Source organism: Eleginops maclovinus, chromosome 4 (genome assembly GCF_036324505.1).
Source record: "Eleginops maclovinus isolate JMC-PN-2008 ecotype Puerto Natales chromosome 4, JC_Emac_rtc_rv5, whole genome shotgun sequence".
In the NCBI taxonomy this organism is placed as follows: Eukaryota; Metazoa; Chordata; class Actinopteri; order Perciformes; family Eleginopidae; genus Eleginops; species Eleginops maclovinus.
The window spans coordinates 16406420-16420366 of NC_086352.1; the positions used below are offsets into that span (position 1 = coordinate 16406420).

Below are 13947 nucleotides of genomic sequence, written 5' to 3' on the forward strand. Positions count from 1 at the left end.
ACATTTGTTAGAGTTTAGCAGCAAATCAATATTGTGCAGAAAGGTAGACACACAGAGAGACCGGGGAAAAAAAGTCAGAACAAACAAAAAGATACACAAAACGGCTGCAAAAAGACTCAATCTTACTACTAAGAGCAGTGAAATGAGATGCAAAATGATCGCAAAGATACACACATCACTTACAAAGCAACAAAACAATTTTTAACTTATGCAAAATGACTTCCCAGAATCACAAATCTACCACGAATACTCAAAAACAACTTCAAAAAGACACCAAAGGACAACAAAGAATGTCAAGTTGCTCTATACTCTGTAAAAGTGACAGCATTTAAGACCCTCAATTTGGAGAGGGGAACACTAAAAAGGCAAAAAGTTAGAAACCTCGAAACAAATAAAGGATGTAAGGCATTCAATAGTTACTTTACAAAAAAAAGTCACAATTAGAGATAAAAAAATTACAATATGGAGACAAAGAACAACATCACATATACGTATATCTAATATGGAAAATATATAGTGTCAGGCAAATGTAAAAGTGATTGGACTAAAGACAAAAGGATGTAGAGGTGGAGCCTGCATTCCCTGTTTATAAGTCATAAACTTAAATGCTCTTTTTTATTTAGTCCATTACTAGCTATCCTTTTGGTGCCACCTATCTAACAGAATAAGTACTTTGACATGTGAAAACCTTTTCTTTTAAAGCAGATGTCAAGAGCGAGTGCTGGCCACGAAGTGAAAACAATTGAACATGCTATATTTAACCTCTGTTTGCTATGTCTGGAATGAAAGTGTGCAGATTAAAGAAGGGAGAGGTAATAAGCCGGAGACGTAGGAGGTAGATGTCAAATATTCTGAGGATTGCTTCATCTGTTTTGTTTTAGGCCTTGTTTAATGAGGCAAGAGGAATAAGAACACATTCTCATTTAGAGCAGCAGACCAAGGGAGTAGCTGCACAAATACAGTACACACACACACACACACGCACACACGCACACACGCACACGCACACACACACACACACACACACACACACACACACAGACGTCAGGGAGGTGCCTGAAACAACCTCTGCTCTGCCGCTGACTGCCGGGCAGTAAAAGCTTCCAGGGGCTGAGGGTCTATACTCGCAGTGATTGTTATAGTAGTGGAAGGTCGCTTCCCATGCAGTTTTTGAGCTGTAACTCTTAATGAAAATGCTTCAACAACTCTAACAAACAACAAAACAAAATATGTTTTTTATAGGTTGAAGGTTAAGACAGTCCATCAGATTGAAATGTGAGTTACTGAAGGCCTGTTGAGGAGGTATCATACAGTAAACACACACACTCATACACCAGGGACATCTGGCACATCTATGGTGGCCATAACAACAACGTCACCAAGAAACCACAGACTTCCTCCTGAGCTTGACAGCACACAACTGAGCGTCTGTCATCATTAATATATTGTGTTAATAAGCAGTTTGAACAAAATGATATCCTTAAAAAATTAAATGAAAAGGTATTAATGGAAGTATGAGACTTGATTCGTTTTCAGTTTGAAAATCAAAGACATTCAGATCATTCAAAAGCAAAACTCTTGGACCGGACCTTTTCCCAGAAACACAAAGGAATTTCAATACCAGTCCTGATCCATAAGCCCAGGGTTTCCCTCCATACAAATACCATTACCATATATGGAGAGTGCTGAGCAGCTCTGGCTCAGGGGAACAGGAAATGGCTGGGTTTGATTCGGTATCATAAGCGGCACTTTTTCCCTCATTTCTCCCTTCTGTGCTGTTCTCCTTTTCTACACCAGGATCTGACACACAGTGTACCATGTGTTAGCACTATGTTTCTGATTTGCCATCTGAATACAAGCCATGAGAACAAATTCCTCTGTTTTCAAGTCAGAAGCAACTAAAGACGTTAATCACCGTACCAAAAGTCTGGAGAAATTGCACAACTTTGATACAGGTAAATGACTGGGGTAAGAAGTGAAGTTTGGGCGAAGGGAAATTGAATATTAGTTTTTTGCACAGAATGATGCATGGTCTCGTGGTTGTTATCATCAGATCAGATTGTTTTTGTAATGAAGCTCAGTTTAGACTGCACGATAAGTTGGTTGAAGCCTCTGAAGCTAAATCTGCCTTAAGCACACAGCCTTCTTAGTGCTACAAGCTGGACTTCTGCACTGAATGAAACTACAGGAAATGCCCAAAGCATTTGAGTGCATTACGTTTTTCCTTCAGGCTGGCTTGGACCGCTTAAGGAGAGACCCCATGTCCGATAAGCCCTCATGTCTAAGATTATTGGTGCCATCATGTACCAGCGTGTCTGACCTGATTTCTAAAGTTAATGCTGACCTAAAATGTCATGTCCAAAAAACATTCCTTTTTATACACAAACAGTAATGGGTTTGAGTGTGAAAAAGTAATAATTATACCTGCTCTCAACACATCTTTAAATCTGAGTTTACATCGTGGTCGTGCATTTATCAGATGCACCATCACCTGAACAATGATATTGCTGCTGTAAATTGTCTTTCTTTAGAAAAGTTAAGCATTGGTGGGCGAATAACAGGTGATACTTTAAAATAGCTGCGGATGTAGGGCTATGTGATGGCTTAAAAATATCTCCAAATTATTATGAGTAATAACTGCTGACTGTGATGAAAAAGCTGCTGGCAAAAAAAGCAGAGGAGAAACACAGAAGAAATGTAATTTGATAAGCATGTGTCACGAATTAAAGCCCAAATTAAGGGTAATTCCAGTCTGGGAAGAAAGGTTTTCCAAAAGTCTTGTTCCTATAGGCTAAAGTAATTTTGCTTTTTGTTTTGTTCTGACTGCTAGGAATGTTATAAATGCTCTGAATTATATTGAGATTTTGTCTATTTGTAATGGGTTTTGCAGACTGTAAGGCATTTTTTCTCAGTAACAGTCCAATCTGTGGTCCAAATGTAGACACCAGGTTCACCACAAATCCAACAAATCTGCACATGATATTCTGACAAATCAAATATTTAGTCTCGATGTAGCAAGCAGGCAGAAGTCTGATATGAGCCTAAAGCCTTCAGCACTATTACTGACCATTATTTCCAAAGTAAACACAGTTAAAATGTGCTTGTGATCGGCAAAGCATAATAATGTATGATGAGTCTGCTCAAGTTCCATAATTGTTCCATAATTGTCACATAGAAATGTTCTCTGTTCTCCTTTTCATAATTTTCCCTTATTTATTGTCTGTCTGGCTTTACCGTACTAGCAATGCTAAAACCCTGTGAGTGCATTGCTTTCTGAAGTTGAATTCACCAACAAGGAATACTTTCAAAACAGTGTTATCACACAGCTTGTATCTGTTGTAACACAAAGGCTCCCAAATGTCTGCTTTCATAGATTACCTATCTCTAAATAGTCTGTAACATCTGCTGCTAGACAAAATTGAGGCGAGTGCAATCTTAGGACATATGTAAAGAGTCACAAAAAGGTATCCAGTAATGGACAATAATCTCTACCAAGACTGTCCCCTCCTGACTATTTCGAAAGAGGACAAGGAATGAGTCCAAATCAATTTTACGCCAGTTATGTGTGGGTTGATTTGACTGATTTTCCCCTACTACTTGTTGATATTCAAAACATATCTGATTTGAGATAAACTAAACAAAGCTTAAGAAGGTATTACTCTCTAAACAGCATTTCCACCTGGTCTCTCTTGCTTGCATTTGCACTAAACTACTAAATATACACTAAATATTTGATGTATATTTAGTGTATATTTAGTAGTTTAGTTATATTGAGTGTATATTTCTCCTTCCTTCTTTGTATTGAACTGTTGCACCTCAATTTCCCTCGGGATAAATAAAGCTTCTTGAATCTTGAATCTGAATCAAAGCTTAAGAAGGTATTACTCTCTAAACAGCATTTCCACCTGGTCTCTCTTGCTTGCATTTGCACTTTGTCCAAAATCTCTCTGTGAGTAATCGGACCAGATGCAGAAAAAACTGCTGACAGAGATGGTCGGCCTTTCCACGGTACAGGGGGAAGATAAATAACGATGAAAGACACAAGAAGTATGTGTGTGTGTGTGTGTGTGTGTGTGTGTGTGTGTGTGTGTGTGTGTGTGTGTGTGTGTGTGTGTGTGTGTGTGTGTGTGTGTGTGTATGTCAGAGGAGCAATGACCCACAGTGTGAGGCAGTCTGATCCTGTCTGAACTTCTGACGGATGTGATGCTCATTAAGGTCAAACTTAGCCCTCTACAAAACACACACACACACACACACACACACACACACACACACACACACACACACACACACACACACACACACACACACACACACACACACACACACACACACACACACACACACACACACACACACACACACACACACACACACACACACACACACACACACACACACACACACCCTAGGATGTTCTTCTAAAGTGATGTCTTAAACTCCAGATGAGGCTGGAATTGATTAAAGAGTAAATCCACACTGAATTACACAGAGCAGAAAACTGTTGCTACACGATTCTCTCCATGATAATTTTACACTGAAAACTAAAAATGGTTAAGATATACATACAGTATATACACTCATGAACTACGATTCTTTTGTGAGTTTATTTCTTACAAAGCTAAAAACAGATAAACAACACTGAATTAACATGACAGCCCAGCATGATTCAAAGTATTGGCCTGCCGCTTAAATTCAAATTATGGTGCTGGTTTGAATGCCACAAGCAAAAGAAGACTAAAGCAAGCACATTTTGAGCCTCATTTGGCTAGACATCACACAGAGAAGGAAGAACAAAAACATCATGTTGCCAGCAGACTGTAGATAAAATGTATTTAAGGTCTGCTCTGATTAAAAGGAAACATATATACCGTAGCCTCAGCTTTAAATTCACATTGTTTTAAAGTGTCAGTCAATTGCCTGGGTCTCTTGCTAAAACATCTATAAGTAAATAAACTCATAAGTTGAACGACGACAGCGGTCACCTGCATGAAATTGGGTCAGCAGCATTATACATAATGCAAACCAACAAACATTGTCCTCTCTTTCCATGTCTACATTTCTCACGCTGTAGTGGATTGGAGCTGCTCGAGGTCACACACAAGGGAAGGATAAAAGGAAATATATTATTCTGCTAGGATTTGGTAACATGAGCCCTGACTGGTTGTGATGATGTTATAATGCTGTGCCCGCAGGGTAGGGCTGAGCACTGTCCCTCCCAGAGACAGAGGACATAACGCTGCGGTGTAAACAGATACTGGACGAATATTAACACATCTTGGAAGTGAACTACACAGTTTCAGCTTCACAGTCCCACCACTTAAAGTAAATTGACATTTTGGAAACTTTGGAGCTGCTGATGGTGAAGATCTCATTCTTTTAAATAGATGACAACGGCAACAAGGCTGCTATTAAAACACAGTATCAAAGAAAATGTGGTTTGGGGGGGATTCAGCTGAAAGATGTGTCACAAAATACTGCAGTTTCCTGTCAAAGCAGCGTCAGTAGTGGTTAAATGTAAACAAACCATCTGCAGTGGAAACTCATTCATAGCCATGCCTTGTGCCACAACAGGGCTGAAGTCTCAAGTTTCAATCAGCGAAATTCAAACCAGCATCTTCCCGAGTAGCAACTTAATACGTTCAAAGACACACATTTGGAGGGAGGAGAAGCTTGACAGAGTGAATTGTTTGGGAAAACGCTACCGAAGATGCCCGGCCTTTTTGTGTTTCCTGCCACTCCTGAATTATGTTTAATGCAGTTTTGACGAATACATTGAGCAGATAAATATCAAATTTGACATATTTTCAAGCTTGTTGGCAAATCATTAAAGATGGCTTTGGTAATCTCCCAGCTTTCTGTTTTTGTTGATAACGCCTCCAGTTGTTCATTATGTACCATGAACAGAAAAGCCTTCCCATATCAGCACTAACAAGCTGCAGTGGCACTTCATTAAAACAGCTGCCAGGAGAGAAGAAAATTACTAAAGCCAAAATCCACAAAAGGTCTCAACGAGAGTTTCCTGCTGAATCAGAGCAGTATCTCAGAACTGAAGTCTTGCTACTTTTTTTTCTGTACATTTAATACCTCTAGATAACAGATACACTTAAAACAGACCTTCAGGACTCTGAAAACAGAGGATGTATCTCTGTAAAAAATATCACATTATAGGAATTATTTTGCTGTGTGCCAAAACAGTGCGGGCACAGTGCTGAAAGGTCACCATTGGTCAAAGGTGCCTCACATTAATGTGAGAAGGTTCAGTAAGGGCAGACAGGGTCAGCCCTGTGCTTTAAGCTAAGAGTAAGAATGTATTTTCCAGACATATCGTGGTTTCTGTAACCAGGCTTGTTCTCCAGATAGTCCTTTTCAAAAACCAAAGTGCCTCTCTAAGCTTCGATATGCTTGACAACTCTGTGACTTACTGTAACTGAAATTACTACTACTGCAAGTTCTTTGGGGAGTGGTTTTTCCATATGAAGAACAAGATGACATTGACTTTTTAAACTCCATGACTCAGCTGTTCAACATTCATTGACAGCACAGAAAATCACTGCGCTCCATCCAAGTATGTGGGAAACGGAGCACCATGAAGCAATGGTGCATAGACTGTAATTCTCCTAATTAAAGAGCAGTGCTAAAAGTGTCAAACAAAAAAACACTGATGTGTTCATCCTGAGGATCTAGCAAAGAGGGCAAGAAATGTTTGCTTCTTTGATAAACTGTAGGTGCTCACTTTAGGCATCACAGTTGGCCTTCAACTTAATTTGCCTCCTCAGCTTCCTGTCAGTCATTTATCTGTCTTTTATGAACAAAAACAAAGCGTTCAGAGTGCAGGAAGGGAAAGGCTTGGCACAAATTGTATTGTATTGTGGTAAGAGAAGCAGAGTGAGAGGATATGCACTACCGAGCAGATTAGTCCCAATGGCAATTAAAACTGAGCGGATAGAAATACTTTTTTGAAGAACATTGGTTTCTTTTATTCGTTTATTGTAAACGTATTTTGAGGGGGTCAATCTATCCTGCTTTTGTTTAAAATATATGAGAAAAAGTATTCAGTATATCTAAATCATAGTACAATATCTCTGTGATGGATAGTTTTCAGATTTCGACCAGAGGCAACTCCTACAATTCAGATCATAAGGAAATAAAGGTTCCTGATTATATATTTAGTTTTGTAGGTTATTCTGAGATTCATTGCTTTTAGTAACTATTGTATTTCATTTAGTTGCCATCCTATAGTATAGTATGTGTAGTACACAAAAAACAGTGTTGATGGATGAAGATAACCTCAAGTTCAAGAGGATACTATTCAAACAGTGACGTCACTGCATGATTCTTCAGTGAGAAATGCTCTGACTCAGCCCCTCCATGGGGCATGTGCTCAGATAAAGACAACTAATTCAAACCAGCTAATTTTAACTCTGTTTCCAGTCAGTTACTTTATGTTTCTCTAGAGTAACACAACAGCTGACTGTCTTTTAAAAGCGTTGACTCAGTTCTCTCTCTGTCTATCATGTTATATTTCCCACATGTTCAGTAATATTAAAGTACAGATTGATATTTTGGAGCTATCACTGTAAAGTATTAATCTGAACACCAACAAACTGCCCACGGATAATCAGGATCCTGTGTGAACTGAGCCGCTAGTGTCTCTGTGTGGAAGTGAGGTTATTCAATAGCAATCTTAAGGCCAAACCAACAGCAACTGACAACATTGGACCGAAAAAGAGGCCAAACTCTGGCTAGAATGTGACTAAGGGAAAGCTTTCAGAGCAGATAGCTGGAGCACAGCTGCAAGACTCTGACCTTGTTCCCTGTCCACGATGAGGGAAGTCATAGATGCAAATATGACAGAACACTGCTGTGTTCATATTCCAACAACAAGGAAAACAAACTAGACATGCAATAAATTATATAACCTGGAGCATTACTAAAATAAGAACACAGATAAGAGCATTTATAACAAAGGTATAAAGTAAAGGAGAAATGCTCTGCTCAGGCATGATCTATAACAGCCGAACAAGAACATGTAGTTCAATGCTTTTAAGAAATTGAGACACAATGAGGTTCAACGCTAAGATGCCAAAGATAATTAATCCAATCTTATCAAACGATCTACTTCAAGTTTGACGAACATCTTCACTTGCTTAAAAGAGATTAAAAACACAAATCAAGAACAGCTGCTCATACAGCTGCGCTTAATGAGATCCCTCATTTCCATTTTGAAATCATACAGGTTGTGTTGTATTAAAAGAAGCTGTTGGTTCTGTGAGGTTGTACTAAGTGGTGCATTGAACTAATTGTGATACAATGCTTTCATGTCTGTTGCAAATTTAGTTACAATCAATCCATTATATATTGAGACATTTCACTCAAAAACACAAATGTCAAATCACAATGGACACAATGAATATCTGAACCAAATGTTTTGGCAATGTTTCCAAACAGTATTAATATATTTCAGTCTGAAGTAGAAGAGCGAGTGATCAACAGTCGCTCCTGTCATTCAAAGAGCCATGCTGGTGCAGGGCTTAAAATGTGATTACTGTCATCACACTTCAGCTGATGTGTGATTAAACCATGCCTCAAGATAACTCCTTAGGCTGTGTAATTATGGCCAAAGTCCAGTTAATATCTGAGAGAACAAATCACTCAGCCGTTTGAGCAGTTGCTTTGCGAATGACCTTGATTAACTGAAGTAGTTGCGTTGTTCAAGCATTAGTGAAAACATGTTACTGAGACTTACAGCAGTGTATGTATACGAGTAGAGTGAGGGGACTCTCTGGTTGCTAGTCATTTTGTAAACAAGGCTGAAGCATTCAAATAGAGCCATACTGTGCATATACTCTGCCACAGAAGGGGTAGCACACACTGCTCGAGGGAATGACAGTAAACACACTGATTCATGCTCCTCAGTTCATCAGGCACTTCCAGCTCAATATCATGTTTCACTTCCACACCAATAGTACAGTCCTTGATGAAACCACAGGATATAACTCACTGGTCACTGCTTTTATTGTAGTGACAACACCCACAGAGCCTTTGGTTTCTGTGGAAATAATGCTTAGCCATCTTTTATGTTTTACTCATGGTTCTCAGTAAAAGGCAGATACATTGCTGCATGCCTGAATTGAAGAACACACATGATAAGTTGACAAAAAGATCAGATAAGTGATTGCGAATAAGGCGTCCACCAAGTTGTTGTTGTTGTTGCGTGATCGAAAAGTGCAACACAATCACAATTTGCTTGTAATGACATCACATCTGCTTGTGTACAGAAGATAATGTAATACAATATAATGATCTAATAGTATTACCTAATAAAAAATGACCTAATGTTAGTCGATAAGAGAAGCATATCATTTTACAACATTGTATTTATATGGACCAATTCAACACTCTTGAGGCCTGTCATTGAAAAAATAGTTGACGCTTTGTAACAAAGAGGTAAGGAGCTGATCAAGATGTGTGAGTGAACTGATCCACAGCGACAAGCCCAACGAGTTCCCCAGGTCTACAGAAAGGGTGTTCGTCCTGTTTTTAGAGAGAGGGCTTGAATTCCTGAGCAAATCTCTACAGCAGTGATCGGTTTGAAAATGTAGCACCAGCTTTGAAATGAAGAGAAATGGGGGTTACTCTGTACGCACCTCCCTGTAGGAGAAACTAATTCAAACCATCTGCTGTCATACCGACTTGCTGTTCAGCATCTGGCAGAGAAGCAACCAGCGTTGCTAGTGTCTGCTGTTCCAGACAGTCAGGATGACAATCAGACTGTTTGTCTCTCTTCTACTTTTCAGATAATCTCCCAAAGACAAGACAAAACATACAATAGGTTTTTAGTTGTTTCACATCTTAAAAGCCATTCTTGAAACTTCCTATCTTTTACTTTATTTTCAGATGTCAAGTTTTATCCCTCAACATTGTTAACTTCATAAATTAGTCTTGGCAGGAGAGTATTTCATGTTCCCTCAAAAGAAGAAAACTACTCTGACTATTCATTCACTTGAGGTATAATTCTAGGTTTAACACAAGTGTACGTGATAACGCCACAAAAGCAAATTTGAAGCAGGAATATATTACATCCTGACTTAAATGCAAAAGCTCAATGGTGATTTCATACTAAGCAACCTTTGTCCTTTTGTTTCCTCTATAAACAACCCAACTTACGGGTTCAATGCATCACTTTGGAAGGCAGGACAGCTAACAGGTTTCAGTCCTACCTGTTTGAAAGGGTCATTGTTTATGTGTGAGGTAAGCAACAGGTTTGAAGCTACATGATGCATAACATTTACTTTCCAAAGACAAAATCCTCATAACCCAACAGGTGTTTGCTCATTCTGTAAGCATATTGATTGTTTATATTCCTGAAGGAAACTCCAACTAAATGTAAGATTTGATTTCCTGGGGGAACACCATTAGATAAAAGAGAAAGCTCCAATAACAAAAAAGAAGCAGCCATTATCAACGTATGTTTAAAGCTGCATGACAGCTGTATTATAATGTCCAACAGCAAGTGGGAATTATGCTACAGTAGACTTTGGCTTGAAGAATGTTTGCCAAAACACAATGACAAGGCCACACTACCTCCTCCATAACTTGGCTTTAGGCGTGTCTGCTGCAGGGATGGCTTTCAGTAACCAGGAAAAACCTGTCTCTATGCAATGCACAAAAACAGATAACAATGCTGAAAACAATACAAACACACTCCACCTGACACATGCTCCCTGCCTGCCTCTTCTTCAAAGACAAACCAGTTTTATAGAACATGCTGCACCTATGATGCATCCAAGTTTTGATGTTTTTAGTGACATTACATCTGGGTGTCACTCAGAAAAGTTCAACAGCACTAGGTTAGGGCTGTGTAATTGCTTTATCTGTAGTCTATACCGTAAAAAGTCTACGACTGTCAGGATGAAAAGGGTCAGTGACAGGTGACTTTAACTGGATGAATAAGGGCAGAATAATATAAAAATAGATGTCACTTTGTTAGCTTTTTCTCAATAAGCAATCTGTCGGATTAACTAAAATAAACTGGAGTGAAGTATAATTGTAAATGTGGTTATTTGAAAAAGTATAAAGAAATAACCATAACACAACTACTTAAATAACAGGTTGTTTGTTTTGGGGGATTTATTTAATTAAATATATAGTATAGTATAGTAAATATTGTTCTTCCCAGCTGTAGAGGAAGCAACTTTGTTAAACATGTGGATTATATTGGCTGTAGTAAATAATTGGTAACAGTATAAATATCACTCACCATCCTCTGACTTTAACCCAACAGTCTTTTCCGTCGTATTCCCTGCGATCCAGTGTTTGTGTGAACCTCGGTCAAGCCCACACTTTTCAAACCAAAACTCTCTAGTTGTTAAACGCTAATGCCAAAAGACGAAATCCAATTTTTCAGAGGATATTTTTCCCGATAAAGTCCAGAAATTGTGGATGCATGGATCCTCAGCGGTGTCCTCAGTCCATTGTACGGACAGACCAGAGACCTACACTGACAGCAGCAGCAATATCACACACAGAGCTGGATGGTAATTTACCCAGAGCAGTGCCCTCAAAACTCGGCTCTAAAACATAACACAGGAAACGCAGCCAGGAGGTCCAATCATAGGGCGCTGCACGCGGAATATGCTTAAATATTCATTAGGTGCTGGGAGAGGAACGACTGGGCATGCGCAGTTTTGGGACTTCCAAACAACAGACTCAAACACAATAAACCTAAACACTCTTTTTAATTACTATCTACTGTCCGCTTCAGTACATTATTTAAGGTGACATTGTCAAATCGACAGAGGTGTAAAGTAACTTAGTACATTTACTCAAGTAATGTACTTAAGTACACATTTCAATTTTTCTATTTTTTCCTACTTTGTATTTCTACCCCACTACAATTCTGAGGTAAATAGTGTACTTTTACTCCACTACATGAATTTAATATCTGTAGTCGATTTAAATTAATAATGTGAAATATAAACAACACTTAAATAAGAATAATAAACACATAACAATATCAATCATTGTAATCATCGAAACACATCATTTATTATTATGAAATGGGCCAATCAGCCTAATTAGTCATTTTGCTATATTTTGATGCCAATATTTTTGTCATTTTACTTGAGTAACATTTTGAATGCAGGACTTTTAATTGTAATCCTACACTCTGGTACTTCTACTGTTAGTTAAGTACAAGTACTCCTCCCACCTCTGCAAATCAACAGCTTTTAACATCCGTTTCTGTTTTGTTGGTTTGCAGCCATTCAAATATTTTATACCAAAATGTATTGCAAAAATTATAAACCTAAAAATGAAACTTAAATGTTGCAAATTAAGTCTAAAAGCTACAATATGTCTCAAACTCCATGCGATATACAGTATTAATACAAGTTGTGAAAGAACGATATAAGAGTATTATTTTCCTTTTTACATGCAGCATGTGGAATAATCTTCATAACTTCACACACAGGCTCCCAGGGACTCAGAATCACTGGTAGAATACCTTGTGCAAGTCCCTTGATTAAGAAACAGTGCTTTTTGACTTTAAAGTATCAATTATGTAATTATTTTTTTTTAAATGGTGTACAGTAGGCCAATATAGTTCAACTCCCGCCTCAGGCAAATGGAACTCACAGGCCTTTCTCTTTTGAAGTGCATGGGTGGCACTAATGTCCTCTTCTCACAACCAGTCTCCAGACTGAGGCTCGCCTTGAAATGATGTTGGGCGGTGGGGCGACTCTATGGGTGTAACCTGTCTAACAGGCTGCCTCTGTGCAGTAGGCACACTGTGTGTGTGTGTGTGTGTGTGTGTGTGTGTGTGTGTGTGTGTGTGTGTGTGTGTGTGTGTGTGTGTGTGTGTGTGTGTGTGTGTGTGTGTGTGTGTGTGTGTGTGTGCGTGTGTGTGTGTGTGTGTGTGTGTGTGTGTGTGTGTGTGTGTGTGTGTGTGTGTGTGTGTGTGTGTGTGTGTTTATCACATCTAAGTCTTATTCTAAATATACTTTTACTTTTACATCTAAGATAGTTAGTAAGACAATATATAGACAGTTATGGACCAATGTGAATGTAAAATTACACGAGGAAACAAAGAGAGCTGTTATAATGTATATGATTAATAGATAAACAAGGAATTCTTCATAGAGCTTTGGTGATACCAAATGTGCAGTGGTTTGTCACCACCAAGTGGAAGTCTTGGGCACGACAGAGAATATTAAAATGTTTTGAAAATCTTGGCCAGGTGTTTTAAATATTTTTAATGTTTTAATACTTTCAATATTGGACGCCATCAGTTTTGTTGATTTTATCCATTTATCCTTCCAAGTTTATTCATTTTTACAATTAGGTCAGAAGATTGATGACATAAATTTGTGATAACAGCTTGACCTCTCTATTTTTTAGAGAAAAAGAAACATATTAACCATGTTCTTTTCTCTCTAAACCATCATTTTCCAGAATTAATTCATGAAAAATGTAAACTCTTAAAATATTTTTCATTGCTTTTGAGCAGGTTGAGTTTAAATGCACTAGCAGTACATTTTAAATAAAACAATTGAGATTAGGTTTAGGACATTGCAGTGTGTGAGGCAGCAATGCATCGTTAATTTGAATCTGTTTATGAGCAATTAACGGTCCTTTATGAACCAACAGTGCCAACTAATGCAGAAGAATCTACCGAAGTAAATGTATTTCTGTTAAAAGAAAGTTTAACCTAAAACATCCTGTTTTCAATTATGGGCTGATTCTTTCTTTTTACCTAAATATAGGCATAAAGTAAACACTTTTTAAATCTTGGTTATTTTTATAACTCTGTTCTAAAATATGTGTTGGGTTTTAATGTGTATATTTCCTGTGGTTTGTGACTTATGTACACATTATAACTTTAATGATCCTGTTATTAAGAGTGTACATACATTTGAATATAAAATAACTGTAAAGAAAAAACTT

At 38.1% G+C, this 13947-nt stretch overlaps 1 protein-coding gene across 2 annotated transcripts in view; it reads right to left on the bottom strand.

The window, feature by feature from the left end:
- The window catches only part of myo1ea (myosin IEa), a 44522-nt gene extending 32964 nt beyond the window's left edge, over window positions 1–11558 (bottom strand). Inside the window, exon 1 of one of the 2 annotated variants that reach the window (XM_063881409.1) lies at window positions 11264–11558. In XM_063881409.1, the coding sequence (XP_063737479.1) occupies window positions 11264–11266 (3 nt within the window). In that variant the 5' untranslated portion in view covers window positions 11267–11558. The remainder of the gene's footprint in view (window positions 1–11263) is intronic. The other variant, XM_063881408.1, reaches the window with a different exon arrangement.
- Window positions 11559–13947: the final 2389 nt, after the last annotated feature.